The sequence below is a fragment of the Delphinus delphis genome, chromosome 8 (genome assembly GCF_949987515.2).
Source record: "Delphinus delphis chromosome 8, mDelDel1.2, whole genome shotgun sequence".
Taxonomy (NCBI): domain Eukaryota; kingdom Metazoa; phylum Chordata; class Mammalia; order Artiodactyla; family Delphinidae; genus Delphinus; species Delphinus delphis.
Genome location: NC_082690.1, coordinates 71,071,363 through 71,089,760, shown reverse-complemented (window position 1 = coordinate 71,089,760; position 18,398 = coordinate 71,071,363). Strand labels below are relative to the sequence as shown.

The 18,398-nt window shown below is 35.3% G+C and overlaps 1 protein-coding gene across 1 annotated transcript in view; it reads left to right on the top strand.

Moving 5' to 3' along the window:
- The window catches only part of SOX6 (SRY-box transcription factor 6), a 445,733-nt gene that overhangs the window by 309,578 nt on the left and 117,757 nt on the right, over positions 1-18,398 (top strand). Inside the window, exons 8-9 of the mRNA XM_060018551.1 lie at positions 12,782-12,861; positions 14,349-14,471. Coding sequence (XP_059874534.1) covers positions 12,782-12,861; positions 14,349-14,471 — 203 coding nt within the window. The remainder of the gene's footprint in view (positions 1-12,781; positions 12,862-14,348; positions 14,472-18,398) is intronic.

The window sequence follows — 18,398 nt, the reverse complement described above, 5'->3', positions numbered from 1 at the left end:
GAAGGTTTCTTCCTAGGTATTTTATTCTTCTTGTTGCAGTGGTAAATGGGAGTGTTTCCTTAATTTCTCTTTCAGATTTTTTATTGTTAGTGTATAGGACTGCAAGAGATTTCTGAGCATTAATTTTGTATCCTGCTACTTTACCAAATTCATTGCTTAGCTCTAGTAGTTTTCTGGTAACATCTTCAGGATTCTCTATATATAGTATCATGCCATCTGCAAATAATGACAGTATTACTTCTTTTCTGATTTGGATTCCTTTTATTTCTTTATCTTCTCTTATTGCTGGGGCTAAAACTTTCATGACTATGTTGAATAATAGTTGTGAGAGTAGGCAACCTTGTCTTGTTCCTGATCTTAGTGAAATGGATTCAGTTTTTCACCATTGATAATGATGTTGGCTGTGGGTTTGTCATATACGGCCTTTATTATGTTGAGGTAAGTTCCCTCCATGCCTACTTTCTGGAGGGTTTTTATCATAAATGCGTGTTGAATTTTGTCAAAAGCTTTTTCTGCATCTATTGAGATGATCGTAAGGTTTTTCTCCTTCAATTTGTTAATATGGTGTATCACATTGATTGATTTGCGTATATTGAAGAATCCTTGCATTCCTGGGGTAAACCCCACTTAATCGTGGTGTATGATCATTTTATTGTGCTGTTGGATTCTGTTTGCTAATATTTTGTTGAGGATTTTTCCATCCATGTTCATCAGTGATACTGGCCTGTAGTTTCCTTTTTGGTTAGATCTTTGTCTGGTTTTGGTATCAGGGTGCTGGTGGTCTCGTAGAATGAGTTTGGGAGTGTTCCTCCCTCTGCTATATTATGGAAGAGTTTGAGAAGGATAGGTGTTAGCTCTTTTCTAAATGTTTGATAGAATTCGCCTGTGAAGCCATCTGGTCCTGGGCTTTTGTTTGTTGGAAGATTTTTAATCACAGTCTCAATTTCAGTGCTTGTGATGGGTCTGTTTATATTTTCTATTTCTTCCTGCTTCAGTCTCGGAAGGTTGTGCTTTTCTAAGAATTTGTCCATTTCTTCCAGATTGTCCATTTTATTGGCATATAGTTGCTTGTAGTAATCTCTCATGATCTTTTGTATATCTACAGTGTCAGTTGTTACTTCTCCTTTTTCATTTCTTATTCTGTTGATTTGAGTCTTCTTCCTTTTTTTCTTGATGAGTCTGGCTAATGCTTTATCAATTTTGTTAATCTTCTCAAAGAACCAGCTTTTAGTTTTGTTGATCTTTGCTGTTGTTTCCTTCATTTCTCTTTTATTTATTTCTGATCTGATCTTTATGATTTCTTTCCTTCTGCTAACTTTGGGGGTTTTTTGTTCTTCTTCCTCTAATTGCTTTAGGTGCAAGGTTATGTTGTTTATTTGAGATGTTTCCTGTTTCTTAAGGTAGGATTGTATTGTTATAAACTTCACTCTTAGAACTGGTTTTTCTGCATCCCATAGGTTTTGGGTCATCGTGTTTTCATTGTCATTTGTTTCTAGGTAATTTTTGATTTCCTCTTTGATTTCTTCAGTGGTCTCTTGGTTATTAACTGGTGTATTGTTTAGCCTCCATGTGTTTGTATTTTTTACAGTTTTTTCCTGTAATTGATATCTAGTCTCATAGTGCTGTGGTTGAAAAAGATACTTAATATGATTTCAGTTTTCTTAAATTTATTGAGGCTTGATTTGTGACCCAAGATATGATCTATCCTGGAGAATGTTCCATGAGCACTTGAGAAGAGAGTGTATTCTGTTGTTTTTGAATGGAATGTCCTGTAAATATCAATTAAGTACATCTTGTTTAATGTGTCATTTAAAGCTTGTGTTTCCTTATTTATTTTCATTTTGGATGATCTGTCAGTTGGTGAAAGTGGGGTGTTAAAGTCCCCTACTATGATTGTGTTACTGTCAATTTCCCCTTTTATGGCTTTTAGCATTTTCCTTATGTGCTGAGGTGCTCCTATATTGGGTGCATAAATATTTACAACTGTTTTATCTTCTTTTTGGATTGATCCCTCGATCATTATGTAGTGTCCTTCTTTGTCTCTTGTAATAGTCTTTTTTTAAAGTCTATTTTGTCTGATATGAGAATGGCTACTCCAGCTTTCTTTTGATTTCCACTTGCATGGAATATCTTTTTCCACCCCCTCACTTTCAGTCTGTATGTGTCCCTAGGTCTGAAGTGGGTCTCTTGTAGACAGCATATATATGGGTCTTGTTTTTGTAGCCATTCAGCCAGTCTATGTCTTTTGGTTGGAGCATTTAATCCATTTACATTTAAGGTAATTATCGATATGTATGTTCCTATTACCATGTTCTTAACTGTTTGGGGTTTGTTATTGTAGGTCTTTTCCTTCTCTTGTGTTTCCTGCTTCTCTAGAGAAGTTCCTTTAGCATTTGTTGTAAAGCTGGTTTGGTGGTGCTGAATTCTCTTAGCTTTTCCTTGTCTGTAAAGGTTTTAATTTCTCTGTTGAGTTGAATCTGAATGCGATCCTTGCTGGGTAGAGTAACCTTGGTTGTAGGTTTTCCCCTTTCATCACTTTAAATATGTCCTGCCACTCCCTTCTGGCTTGCAGAGTTTCTGCTGAAAGATCAGCTGGTAACCTTATGGGGATTCCCTTGTATGTTATTTGTTGCTTTTCCCTTGCCGCTTTTAACATTTTTTCTTTGTATTTAATTTTTGATAGTTTGATTAATATGTGTCTTGGTGTGTTTCTCCTTGGATTTATCCTGTATGGGACTCTCTGTGCTTCCTGGACTTGATTGACTATTTTTTTTCCCATATTAGGGACGTTTGCAACTATGATGTCTTCAAATATTTTCTCAGTCCCTTTTTTTCTCTTCTTCTTCGGGGACCCCTATAATTCGAATGTTGGTGTAGTTAATGTTGTCCCAGAGGTCTCTGAGACTGTCCTCAATTGTTTTCATTTTTTTTTCCTTATTCTTCTCTGTGGTAGTTATTTCCATTATTTTATCTTCCAGGTCACCTATCTGTTCTTCTGCCTCAGTTATTCTACTATTGATTCCTTCTAGAGAATTTTTAATTTCGTTTATTGTGTTGTTCATCATTGTTTGTTTTCTCTTTAGTTCTTCTAGTTCTTTGTTAAACGTTTCTTGTATTTTCTCCATTCTATTTCCAAGATTTTGGATCTTCTTTACTTTCATTATTTTGAATTCTTTTTCAGGTCGACTGCCTATTTCCTCTTCATTTGTTTGGTCTGGGGGAATAATACTGTTTTTTATGGGGGAAGATATTGTTATATAGTCAGTGAGTTTGGACCATTTTATAAAATGTCTTCTCACACAGTATCACTGAGATTGCAGTATGTAAGTAAGGAGAATCTAGACATTGAGGCAATATTGTGCAGTAGTGAGTTACCCCTGCTGAACAGTATCTGTGAAGCATAGAGTAGTGTCTTGGGGTAGCAAAGCTGGATTTGATTACGTTGGCTAAAACCTGTTGTTTAGGGCAGGACAGTGGATTTGGACATGTACGATGATTTTTAATCACAAGCAAGCCTGGTAAAAAAGTTATTATCTGGCGACCCCTAAGTTATGTCAGAGAATTGAATTAACCAGAACTCTAAATTCTTAAATACTTTGGCTAATTCAGGTTTTATTGTATATAAAAATTATACTTTAAAAGGATTAAAATTATATGTTCATATGCTTCTGGGAGAGACATTCCATACTTAGGAGACAGTCTATGCAGTGTTCTTGTCATTCACAGAAACTGGGAAAGGAGAATACTGTTTGACTGGTGTCTGGACAAGGAAAACTTTTTTGCCCCAAACTGAGCTATAGCTATAATTTCACTTGTGAGACAATGACTGAAATTTTAGAGGAGTAGTGTTGTCACATATAAAAGCCTTGAAATGGTGGTGTAACTTTATAGTTTGATCCCCTAAGCAAGAAGAAGAATAAGTGCTACATTGGTTTTTAATGAATTACAAAATAAATGGCTCTCTTTTTGCTCTTTTTTCACCTTCCCATAACCTGAAACAATTCCATAGTGTTTGTGCCTTCAACTGATTGAATAATTATCTTCATTTCCAGAAAGCAAGGACCACCTTGGGCTGATGTTTCCTGTTAAAGTTGACTGTTTCTGAATCCATATTAGTACATTCTAAACAAATATATTTAGGGCTATCAACCTTCTCCTCTTCAGATAATTTGACCCATTATTCTGGACATTTCAGGGCCCCATGGGTAGTGAACACCAAGCAAGCTCTCCCACTCCGGTGAGTTGCTGAGGAGGCATGTTGCTGACGGGGATTGTACAGTTTCAGGGGAACATCTGTCAAAATAATCTCTGCTGAAATTCTTTTATTGAGTTGTAATCCCTAATTAAACCCCACCTATTTAAAAAAAAAAAAAAACTGGTTCTCTAATTAGAGACATCTTTCTAAAAAGGAACTTATCAGGGCCCATAACATAAACCAGAGAAGTTTGGTTGCTTTGCTCTTTCACATCATGATGCTGAGAGATACAGCAATCCAGGGTGAGATGAATACAATTGAGTACCTATGACTGAGAAAACTAAAAGATTAAGCCTCTTTCGTAGCTGCCAATGTGTATATCAGAGTGATTGAATTGACTGTAAAATAAAAACACTGGATAGCATCCTTTGTGTGCCAGGGATGATGCAGCTGACCCATGGACTTCGTGTAGTTGGGATTTTTAAAATGATTGCTGCTGGAGTAGCACCCTTAAAGTTTCCCAGGAGATCCTAGAAGTAGGATGTCTGCCTGCTCATGACTCCTACACTTACTTACTATTTATAATATGATAACAGCTAAAGTTTATTGAATAATTACTTTGTGCCAAACACTGTGTTAAATATTTTACATTATTTTATTTAATTCTTACTTGAACATATCACTTAACCTTGCTGAGCCTTTCATTTTTGTCATCTAAAAAAAATATGTCATGAGTTGTCCGCTGCTCAGCATGGGTGTGAAGATTAAATTTGTTAAAATGTATGAAAGTTATTTGAAAATTCTAAAACACTATGTTTGGGGATAAAGTCTGTCCATGAAACTAAGTAAATTTAACTACATTAAACTGCATTCTTATCCATTAGAAATGTGGTCCCAAAACCGAGCTTTTGACTGAGATATATTATCTCTCTGCCTGATGACCAAAAGCAATTTTACTAGTATACCTGCTGTTTCTTTAAGAAAAAAATTGTGGTAAAATATACACAAAATAATATTTATTATTTTAACCATTTTTCAATGTACAACTCAGTGATATTAATACATTTGCAGTTTTTTGTAACCATTACTGATATCTATACCACAAACTTTCAATCATCTCCAACAAAAACTCTGTGGCCATTAAACAATAACTCTCTATCCTCCTACCCTGCATCCCTGGTAACCTCTATTTTACTATTTTTCTATATGAATTTGCCTATTCTAGGTACTTCATATAAATGGAATCATACAATATTTGTCCCTCTGCATCTGGCTTATTTCACTAAGCATAATGTTTTCAAGGTCCCTCCATATTGTAGTATGTATCAAAAGTCCATTCTTTTTTATGGCTGAATAATATCCCATTGTATATATATGTCTACGTCTATATATTTGTTTGTTTATCCATTCATCTGTTGATGGATATTTCTGTTGTTTCCACATTTTGGCTATTGTGAATAATGCTGCTGTGAACATTGGTATACAAATACCTGTTTGTGTCCCTGCTTGCAGTTCTTTTAGATATACACGTAGGAATGGAATTATTGTATCATATGGTAGTTCTATGTTTAGCCCTTTGAGATACCATCAAACTGATTTCTATACGGGCTGCACCTTTTACACTCCCACCAGTAATGCAAGAGTGTTGCAATTTCTTTATATCCTAACCAATACTTGTTATTTTCCATTTTTTAAAAAAAATTATAACCATCCTAGTAGATGCAAAGTGGTATCTCACTGTGGTTTTGTTTTTCATTTCCCTGATGATTAATGATTTTGAGCATCTTTTCACGTGCCCATTGGAAATTTGTATATCTTCCTTGGAAATGTCTAAGTACATTGCCTATTTTTGAATTGGGTTGTTTGTTTTGTCTTTATTGAGTTTCAGGAGTTCTTATATATTCTAGATATTAATCCTGTATCAAATATATGATTTGCAAGTTTTTTTCTCATTTTGTAGGTCGTCTTTTCACTTACTCGATAGTATCCTTTGATGCACAAAATTGTTTAATTTTGATGAAGTCTGATTTATCTATTTTTTCTTTTGTTGCCTGTGCTTTTGCTGTCATATCCATGAAATCATTGCCAAATCCAAAGATTTACTCCTATGTTTTCTTCTAAGAGTTTTATAGTTTTAGTACTTAAGTTTAGGTCTTTGATCCTTTCCAGTTAATTTTTATATATGGTATAAATTAAGGGTCCAACTTCATTCTTTTGCATGTGGATATCAGTTTTTCCAGCACCATTTGTTGAAAAGATGTCTTTTCCCCAATGAATGGTCTTGGTACCCTTGTAAAAAATCAATTAACTATATGTAAGGGTTTATTTCTGGGCTCTCTATTCTGTTTCATTAGTCTATATATCTGTTCTTATGCCAGTATCATACTGTTTTAATTACTCTAACTTTGTAGTAAATTTTGAAATCAGAAAGTATGAGTCTTCCAACTTTATTTGTCTTTTTCAAAATTGTTTGGGCTATTGGGGCCCCATGCAATTCCATATAAATTTGAGGATTGGCTTCCATTTCTGTAAAAAAAGATGGTTGGAATTTTGGTAGAGATTTCACTGAGTCTGTAGATTGCTTTGTTGATCTTAACAATGTGAAGTCTTCCTGTCTATGAACATGGATGCCTTTCTATTTATTTAGATCTTTAAAAATTTCTTTCAGAAATGTTTTATAGTTTTTCAGTGTACAAGTCTTTGCCTCTTTAGTTAAGTTTATTTCTAAGTATTTGATTCTTTTAGATGCTATTGTAAGTAGAATTGCTTTCTTAACTTCCTTTTGGATTGTTCATTGCTAGTATATAGAAACACAGTTGATTTTTGTGTGTTAATCTTCTACACTGAAACTGCTGAATTTATTTATTAGCTCTTGTAGCTTTCTTATGAATTCTTTGGAATTTTCTACATATAGGACCACTTCATATGCAAATAGAGATAGTTTTACCTATTTTTACCTGTTTACCTAGTTTTACCTGTTTGCCTCTTTCTTTCTCCCTTCCTCCCTTCCTTCCTTATCCCCTCCCTCCCTCCTTCCCTCCCTTCCTCCCTCTCTCTCTTCTTTCTTTCTTTCTTTCTTTCTTTCTTTCTAATACTAACTAGAACTTCTAGTACAGTGTTGTATAGCAACAGTGAAAGTGGGTATAATTGTCCCCGATCTTAGTAGAAAAGCTTTCAGTCTTTTAACACTGAGTGTGATGTTAGCTGTGAGTTTTTCATTTATCATGTTACCCTTTATCATGTTGATGAACTTTCCCTCTATTCCTAGTTTTTTCTGAGAATTTTTATCATGAAAAGATGTTGGATTTTGTCAAATGCCTTTTCTGCATCAATTGAGATGATCATGTGGGTTTTTCCCCCATTGTTCTATTAATGTTATGTATTGCATTGATTTTTTTATTTTTAATGTTGAACCACCCTTGCATTCCTGGGATAAATCCTACTTTGTCATGGTGAATAATCCTTTTGATATGCTGTTGGATTCAATATTTTGTTGAGGATTTTAATATTCATACAGAATATTGGTCTATAATTTTCTTTTCCTGTGATGTCTTTATCTGGCTTTGTTATCAAGTTTACACTGGCCTCATTACCTCAGAGTTAGGAAGTGTTTCCTCTTCAATATTTTTGAAGATTTTGTAAGGATTAGTGTTAATTTTTATTAAATATTCAGTAGACTTTATTGGTGAAGCCAAAAATTCAGTCCAGGAATTTTCTTTATTGGGAGGTTTTTGATTACTGATTCAATCTCTTGTTATGGGTTTGTTTATATTATCTATTTCTCCTTGAGACAGTTTACATAATTTGTATGTTTCAAGGAATTTGTCCATTTCTTCTAGATTGTCTAATTTGCTGATGTACGGTTGCTACCTAATACTTCTTTTTAATTCCTTTGTTTCAGTTAGCATTTATTGAGCACCATTTATTTGCTGATATCTATATATATAAATGTATATGTATACATATATATGAATATACATATATATTCTCATTTAATTTTTATAACAACTCTAAGATATAAGTGGCATTATCTATATTTTGTTAAAAGAAAAAAAGAAACTAAAAGTCAAAGAAGTAAATTAACTCTTTCCAAACTTTCACATCTAGAAATTAGTGGAGGTAGAATTCAGACTGAAATTCTGAATATTTGACATTTTATACTCTTGCAGGCATGATCTAAGTGTGTAAGATATGAAGAAAAGTCTAGCTTTTGTGAGTGTGTGTGTATAAAAAATGTGATTTATATGTATGGGATTATCTAGATGACATCTTGTGAAGCTAGCCATTTCTAGCTCTTCTTGACTATTTAAAACAGAGGCATGTACGACTATTGCTGGAATACTTTATTAATTAAATCCATCTACTTGAAATCAAAGCATTTCTGAGGTTCTTCAGGTTAGTACTCCCCTTTTTAAATAAGAGTGGTGAGGTCCAAGAAGGAACTATATATGCTCACCTGTATAAACTAACCTAGTTTTATGGTGATTGAGATTATTTTAACTGTGCCCTTCTTCATATATGGAGGCTATATTATTGGTGAGTTACCAAGTCATGAACTTTAAGTTGTTATTTTAAGTTAATTTCTTGTAATGGGGATACATGTATATCATTTTGTCCATAGTCACTTATTTAATTGCTATTGTGACAAATCCCATGATTTTCATATGATTAGCCAAGAGTTTGGATGCATCTGTGAAATAAGTAAAGAAATTAAGACTGATCCTTGATTCTTAGCTTCTTTAAAGGTATGAAAAACAATGCAGATGCTCTTAGAAAAAGTCTTGAGATCAAGACTCTTCTCATCATTGGTCTATTCTTTGATGAATAGAGGAGAAATTTAGCAGGAGAAATAAGAGCATGGTGATCTCAGCAATATATACTATGATCCATGGCAATTTTTTTCTCCAATTGTTCTCAGAACAAATTAAAGATTTTGTTTTCTTTTTAAGATTCTAAATGTGTCACTCATTGCCTACTAACTTTTGCTGCAGTGTGCTGTCTCACAAAGATAAATTCAGATTGATTATGGCATTCCCTCAGAATACAGAGAAGTTATAATATTTTGCTATTCTGAATACATTCATCCAGGCAAGATGCAATGTGGCATGTCCAAGTCTATACTCTTGGCTGTAATTGAAATATTTCCATATTGTAGCAAAAATGATAATAGCTCATAAAAGTGGGGTGTATCTATGAGTTATCTGGCAATTCATATACCTTACCATCATCCTGTGATACCACCAGACAATGATCTGTGAGATGAGGGATGTGTAGTATATCTTTCTTCTGTTTTGGAGGGTGGAAAATAAGGTATGAGACTTTGAGCCAGTAACTGAAGAATCTTTGAGTCCTGTCTCCTAGTTTAACGTATTTTTCTTCTCTACTCCTCCCAAACTCTCTAAATAGGTTAATATCTGAAGTTAGTATCTCAGAAGACTGCAACCATCCCAGTCCCTCGTCTTTCTGAGGAATCAAAGTAAATGGACAGAATTTTACCCATGGGATTTTTTACTTTTTAATAAAAGTGAAGTTTGTATCCGAATTACACAAACTAGGAGTATTCTTGCAGGAGGTAGTCTGAGTCTAATGGGTCCTAGGTTCATGATACAAGCTCCTCCTTTTCCTGTGTTTAAGTCTTAATAAGTTTCGGCTTCCTTTCGGTTTCCCTGAAAATTAGAAAATATACTTCCTGTCATTCAGGGACTCTTGCTGTGGAGCTGCTTTGATCCCAAAGCAATGTTGGTTATTGTGGCAAGTGAAACTAATGTCAGGCAAATGTCCTATAGGCTGTAACTCCTGTTTCATATTTGCTCTGTAAGCTCCAGATAAAAATAATCAGTTGGAAAACCTAGAAGCCTGGAAAGATGGATTTATGTAATGGGCATTATTTCCCAAATTGGCATTTGGAGGTTGTCTACTTATACTAGAGGTAGCAAGGGCCAGATTACAGTAGTGCCTAAAACCAACCTGTTTCAACAGGCTTCATCTTCTTTTGTACAGATTTAAAGAGAATGGGTCCTCACGCAAGCATTTCAAATCCAGAGACAAATTTGAAAAAAATTGCTACAACATGTTGACTGATTCCTTGCCAAGTCAGCCACTGAGAACTTTTTCTTGATCGACTCTTACACAGAGACAATTAAAGGCGAGGGGGAGGGGGGGAAAGCTTGTAACTTTTTAAAAGAATTAAACTTCACAGTACTCTAAATCCCTCTCCCTCTTAAATCTTCTCTTCTACTTTTAACCCCCCTCTTCTTCACCCTTACCTTCTCCCTCTCTGGCCTTTTCCTTTTTCTCTCTCTTCTGATCATTCCCTGTGATATACTCAGTTGCTCTAATGTATTCATTTTTACTTTTGGTATTGATACAATATGTTCTGGAGACATAGCTTTCCAAAGATTATATTCAGATATACAGATTCAAACCAGCAGAAAGGTTAAAAACATTTTAAAAATATGCTTGTCAGCAGTGGAAAGAAAGCTGTTTGTAGCCAGCAGGTGAGCTGGAGAGTACTACAGGGTGTGGTAGAGATGGTAATAAATTAACTGGCAAGCCAAAAACTATAAAAAAAAAAATCAGCTATTTCATAGCATAGAAGCATGACAGCTATGAAAAAAGGAGTGCCCCAGGGAATTCTTTTAGAGTTTGATTTTTTTAAATATGTTTGACATGAAAAATGTTTTAGTACAAATAAAACAACTGGTATTAAACTTACAGGGAGGAGGGTTATGGCTTAGAGTTAGTATGAATAATGCATGATATTTAAAGAAAGAACAGCTCTAAAATGTTCTGAGAGGCAGCCCATGTTGATGGTTGGAATGGTGATTTTTTTTTCTCTATTTTTGAAGCATCATTAATTCAGCATCGTTTTGTGATTTTTTTAACCTGATAAGATGTCAACCAAAGAAATACTGTTTGACTTAGATTAGGATATTCTTTCTTCAGATAATTTAGTTTAAATATCAAGAGGATCAGTAGAATTATTTAAGCATAAAGCAGCAGTCATTTACCATAAAAAATAATTTGGCCTAGTTATCTTTTTTAAAAAGCTCATGTAGCACTGCAAACCAAAATCAACCTCATGGAAGGGGAAAAACAAGATCAGATATTTTGAACATTACTCCATAGGAGACTAGCACAGTATAGTGTTAGTGAATGCATTGTAGCAGCGCTCCGTATGCAATCAGAAGCCAATTGTTACTGGACTGTGTACAAGCGCACACTGTGCTCAATGGTCTGATGAGGTATTATGGATAGGATGCAAAGAGACTGTGTAGATTAGAAGCTTACAATTTGTTAAAAGTGAAAGCAACTTAACATTTACATTGGGCCAGCTGAGTGCAACTTCATGTGGCAAACAGGATGAGTTCCAACGAACCAGGGGCACCAGGAAGGCTCCAGGTATTAGTGTCCATGCAGAAAAAAAAGGGGTTTCATTGCTTTCTAGTTGACTACCTTTATTACTGTGATTCTTTCTATACTTTTCATTATTATATTCAGCTTTTAGTGTGGAAAAGTTCATGCAAAACAGCATGATTATTGTAAATGTCAAATGGAGGAACAGCCTATTAAAATATAGCCTAGAGATAATACATAACACTGACTTTAAATAAGTGGCTGAAGTCAAAGTGATACTCCATGAAATCACTGATATTGTGTAATTTATCCGTAAGTATTAATTTTGATTTCAACTGCCACTATCACAATACATTCCTCATCACTTTCTCTTGGTTCTTCAGGTTGTTCGCTTCATACAGCCTATGTTCTTAGGTCACAGAAGGTACTGCAGCCCCCCTGTTTAGGAGTGGTCTGGAGCCAGAAACACATTAAGACGTAGCATTGATCTCTGCTAAACCATGCTCAATCTCGACCAGACATTAAATGCAGATATCCCATGTAAAATGTGTGTTTATTTAATCAAATCATCATCAGAGAATAAGTGATGAGTGCCTAGTGTGTGTGCATGATTCTGTACTAGGTTCCACCGGAAGTTAGTGCAGAAAAACATAGTTTCCGCTCTATTTGGGATACCAGGCATTTCATAGAATGTTGGCAGATAAGATTAGCTTCTCTCTTACCCCTATCAAATTAAAGAGGTTGCATTTAATTTTTTTCCTCTATTTTTTATAAAATAAATGTTAGGGTTATGGACAGTCAGTAATTCTTAATCTTTTTTGGACTGTAATACTCTGCCTTGCCTACCAAGGCAAAACGTTTTGTTGTTTTAATGTAAAAGCCTTAATGCTTTCTCAGTGAACTGAATGTCAGCCTGGCTTTAAGATATTTTTTTACTCTTAAAAAAATGATGTATTACAAGATTTGTAATGGAGTGAACATGCTTGAATTGCACATTTAATTTTTTTAACATCACATTCATGTTTTGCCAGTTTGCCTACCAGCTATCTGTTAACAAAAAGTTCCAAGGCAGCAGTGCAAGTCTGTGCCCAACTAAGCCTTTTGTTTCTGCAGATGTTTGGGCTTAGAGCAATGTTGTAACGCTCCGGCAATCCAAGGACCATGTTTGTACTTGCCTGCTGTGATTCCCTGTTCATTGTCTAAACCTGTATGCATTGTTCTTTCCGACAGGTGATAACTACCCTGTACAGTTCATTCCATCAACAATGGCAGCTGCTGCTGCTTCTGGACTCAGCCCTTTACAGCTCCAGGTGAGTGCCAGAAGAAAAAAATGTGTGATACGAGCCAGTACTTTAGTGGAAAACTGCTAACCAGCTGTATGCTAAATAATGGCCTAGATATTAAACAATTTTTTAAGCATAGCCTAGCAGGATTAACACCTTATGTACTTACCATACTGCAAGTAGAAGAGAAAACTGTCATGTCAATATTTTTAAAGGAAAAAATGACATTATGACTTAGTACTGTATGTTCTCGATCGGTAAGTTAATGGTTTTACAATTTTTTATGACTGATTGTTATGGTTGTTATTGGGTATGTAAGCTTTTTCCTTATCAATTCTTCGTCCACGTCTCCATTCATGTCCAATTAGCTTTTACACGTAAGCATCAAAACAGAAAACAATGTTGGATATTTTCCTTCTTGCAGCTCATGGAATAGGGGGTTGTTATTACCAAATTACTTTAACTATTTGGAAAATGTGAACACTTTGCTCCTGAATATGTGTATTCTCGTCCTCATCCTCATGCCAGGTCAAAAGTCTGGGCATGGTGTCTGACCAAATTCTGGGTTAGAGTTCTTTACCTATGGAACTAAAATTGGAGAGAAAGTGTTTTGGAAGCTAAATTAAAAAATCACTTGCACCTTCTCTTCTTCATAGTAAAATGGTGCGGGGGGGTTAACAATAGGACTAAGTAATCTTTATACCCTTCTAGCACTGCCATCTTAATGGGAAATTGACTATAACTATGAGTGTATATTTTAACAAAAACAAAAAGATAATATCATTAAAATAATGGTTAAACCTTCAGTATTTGAACATTTAGAAAATGTATGGTAACTTGAATTTCAATACAGTGGATAGAGATAGTTTTTTATTCTTATAATTTACTGTGATTTTTTTTTGAATTTTCTTAAATAGTCTAGGGAATAGCATCTAACTAGGCATTTTTGTTTCTTCTTTGCTATTACTCATATGACTTGAATGTAAAAAATGTACAGATATTTTACCGTGAAAAAGTATCATTTTGAGTACCTTCAACTGGGTCTACAAATAAAGAATTTTTGCAGTACTTTGAGAAGTTTTTGTCATAAGCCTCATCCAGAAAGTCTTGAAGATGTTGTCCATTATGGACTGCCTAGCAGAGCTAGACATTTTGCCTAATGAAAGCAGCAACCCTACCTCTCTTCTAAACCCTCACCTTCTCTACTACTGACAGGGGAACTTACTGCAGTTGGTAAAAATATAAAAAGAAACCTCACTCATAATCAATCTAATCTATTTCTCCTTTTTCCGTAGCTATGCTATTGTGTGTCTTCTTGAGTCAGAGGCAAAAATAAGAAAGCAGTTTGATCCTATAATCAAGTTTCTGTGAAAGAGAGTATCTGGGTCCTAAACCTACTTTCTATTCTTTGGTGTGGTCAATACCCTGGGTTTAGAAATATGTGTTCTGTTTCATGAGTTCTGACAGTATGTTTTGTCTTTTTTTTTTTTTTTTCTGAATATGCTACTAAACAGAAAGGTCATGTCTCCCACCCACAAATTAACCCAAGGCTAAAGGGCCTAAGTGACCGTTTTGGCAGGAGTTTGGACACCTTTGAACATGGTGGTGGCCACTCTTACAACCACAAACAGATTGAGGTATGAATACTTCCATTGGTGCTTCATTGGGTGGGGGACTGGATTGTTCAGTCATATTCTAGGCTTTTTTTAAAAAGTAGCAAACACTCAACCTAAACACTAAAACATAATCTTTCTCTTTTTCTCATTCCTAAGGAGGCTCATTTTTGCTCCTTTTTCTTTCAGAGAAAAAGGCAAACCCCAGACCAACGCCTCTGAAATACATTGTTTATTGCTATATATTTAGGCAAATTCTTTACATTATGAGTGCTTTCAAAACCATCTTTATTTCCCTTACTCTTTTTTTTAATGTATAATGCTGTATAGTAGTTAAAAAACACTTAAACATTAAAAGAAAAAAACCTCATTTGACCATGTAACAACCCTATGGAGTTGATAAAACATAATTCTACTTTCACAGACAAAACAATGGAGGTTCAGAGAGGTCAGGTTATTTAACCAAGGTTACGAAATATTCTTGGAGTCAGAGTTATTATCCAGGATTTCTAACTCTACCAAATTCAGGTTTTCAAATTTAGTTTTCTCTGGCTGAAGGGAGGTTGGGTGCCTGGGCCTGACATAAACTATTATAGTAGCCCCTTCATATTTAACTTTCAATAAAGCTCTTTGTTGTTTTTGTGGGATATTCTTACTACATGGGAGAGGCTGGCTCATACGGCTCTTTTGAAAACCAAACCCCTTTCTCCTATAGGGACCCAGTCCTCCTCTCTCCATTATCATGCTTAATTCCTCTCCTATATCATTGGGGTACCTCTCGGTGTACTATCAGATGCTGGAGGGTTGCTAGCTCTCTGTTGAGTCACAAAACAAGGAGACAGGTTATCTCACACTGAAATACACTTTAACTTTCTGGGTTAGATCTAATACTACATTTATGTTCTAACCTAGGATGGTAAACCCAGTTTAAACAGAAGAAAACAAATTACATCTAACAAAGTTGTATATTCAGCTCCTATTGGCTCTGCCCGTCTATACATATCAACTACTATGTGATCAATAAAGTGTCCCTTTGACATTATCTTCTCTGTTGCTTTTAAATCTGCATTTTTGGAAGATGATAGAGAAAGCTCACTTCTAAGAAGAAGGAAGAGGACAAGATCAAAGGACACCTTGGAAGTAGCCTAAGGAAGAGTTCAGACCTTGTTGCTTGCCTTCTTCCTTTCCCTTTCCCTTTGATTATAAGACGTATATAGGGGGTTTCCACCCAGACATGACAAGGCATATACTGTTAGAATATCTGCGGTCTTCTATACAGCCAGAAGGGATTTCTTTTCTAAGGCTTTCTTTTGGCTGTAGAGAAGGTGCCGTATTTCTGGACGTTCTAAAAATCTACTGTGCTTAGGATTGGCAAGCAGGGAGACAGCTGGACGTTAAGAACAAGCCTTTCTGTGTGATGACAGTTAGCAAGCTTACCTACTCAGGACAGGTAGTTTGTTAAATTTTTAAGTGCTTCAAAGAATGTAAAAGCAAGTGGCCTTGGCTCAAATTCAAAACTTCCTCTCCTCTTGACTTTTATTTTCTCTTGAGGTGTTGAGTTCTATCCCATCAACCTTCCCTTAGCCAGTTTTCTACCCCGTGTCTTCTTTTACTAATTTTCACTTAGGTTGACTTCTCTTCCCCCCACCATCACAGACCCCTGATGCTGTCAAATCTGGCTTCTGTTGGGTTTCTGGAAACCATGATGTCATATATGTGAGTGCCAGATCCGTGTAGTGCTGTAGCAATGCGGATCTAGGAGCACAACATATGCCACATGCCTGCCACTTTAATGAGACTAAATACAGAATCTGGTAAGGCAGGGGGCCCTCATAGCTTTGCAGTGTAAGTTTGGGGTGGTTTGAGAGTTTCCTGTTTTTTTTTTGTTGTTTTTTTATTCTTGCTCTGTTCTCTAGCTTCCACTTTTTGTACCTTTCCATGCATGTCAGGAAACCTTTGCTTAGAAAAGATTGACCTGGTTTGAAAGGCAGGTTTCTCAAACTATCCTGGTATGAGTATAGCATGTTCATTGGGACTTCCATGAACTGCACAGTGGACACCCATATCTAACCTGCTATAGACACTAACATTTTAAATCTTGAGCAAAAGTAGAGAGAAAATTTAATAATATCTTGCTTTATTGATTTTAAAGTCTACTTTCTTTTCTAGCCAGGGTTTTCTCCATTCCTTTGACAAGCTAAATGTCACAGCTGTGTCAACTGTGGATAGGATCATGATAAATAGGATCATGATAAATTGTGGATACTAAGCATTACAATTATGTTAATGGGTTTTATTTCTAATCAGAGATTCTTAGGAAGAAAGACCATAACACATATATACCACCACCACCTCCACGCACACCCTGCTGCATTGCTCAGAAGTGGTCCTCTCTACCTGACGTACAGTTAATTTGTCCTTCAAAGGTTGTCACTTTTAACATTAATGAGCCTGGGTAATCTTATCAGTATAGTTATACTCTGGAAGCCTGAAATTTTGTTATCAGGTAGAGAAAAGGTATTTAAAGTGGAAAGATCCTCCTTACGTTAGTATATTCCAGTTCTTTCTTTAAAATAAGAAAGACACAGAAAAGTTTTTTTGCTTTTTGTTTTTTTTTTGGTACTCCATGCTGATCTAAGGCATGGTTTTCTCTGCCTCAGGAGCACAATATTAGGAGAGAGAAGGCCAAAGAATGCTATTTTTAGTTGAACACTTCAGCAGATGGAGGCATGAATACTCATATATCTGAAGGTTGAGGGGCTTGAACCATTAATTTTGATAATGTATTTAACCCTGGGAACAATCAGAAACTGTAACTCTAAGGTTACGGTGCTTTTGACCTTTAGAGAACAGAGGGCACTTGCTACAGTAAACAATATATTATATTGCTACTTATTCCAGTTCTCTACCCGTATAAATTTCAGGACCAGTTGCCATTTGCTTTCCTCAGCTATGTTAGCATTGATCCTTCAAGTAAGTCAAAAGGGGGGGACCAGTATAATGAGGCAGTCATGTAAATATGGCCTTTAAATAGCTAAGATGTTAGATTGTTCTGAAGAAATATTGTCTCAGAAACTAAGCTCAGAATGACACTTTTTTTTAAACGAAAGAGTGATTTTAATGTACTGATTCATTTTTTGTTGTTACTTTCAATGTGATAGGTACCTAAAGTAATTTGGTTTTGTTTTTTAATTGGAAGTAATGTTGCCTCATAGTTTATATGAAATCCAATCTGGTACCATATCATGCAAAGTAATGCACCTGTCTCATGCTTTCTTATTAAATGATGCATGCTTCTCTAGCAAATACAACAGCTAAATATCACACAGTTTAAGAATTTCTAATTAAAATATCTCCACATGTCAGCATATTGGTAATGTATTATTTTAATCCATTTATTTTGTTTATGAAACAGTGACATATGTTTAGATTGTGAAATACATGAGCCTTAAAAATCACTTTATTGAAGAAAATTAATTCCTACAATACTGTCTCGGTAATGTGTTCACTCACCCAGTCAGTCATTGGTGGCACTGCCAGTCTTAATGTAGAGTAGACACACTTACTAGTTTTATCTGTGTAACAGTCTTGGAATGAAGCAATAACAGTTCTTTTTCTTAGTTCCAAACGATAGGGTTTTCTTCCTTTACTTTTTTTTTTAACTCATTAATTCAAACCTGTCCCCCCAAAACACTTTTTGTTGCTTTTTTTTTTTTTAATACAATGAAGGATGGGACTGAGTGTATGTATAAGGGATTCTGAGAGACCAATCAAAATTAGAAACAAGCTAGTTACCTTTTCAAAGTTAGACATAGTAATTTGTTTGTCAGCAGGGAGATGTTTGGGTCAGCCCTGAAATAAAGTGACTGTCAGCAGTTATTCCTACAAGACAAGTAATTTCACTCAATGTATTACTGACAGATTGCTCACTTCTCTGAATCACCAGAGAAA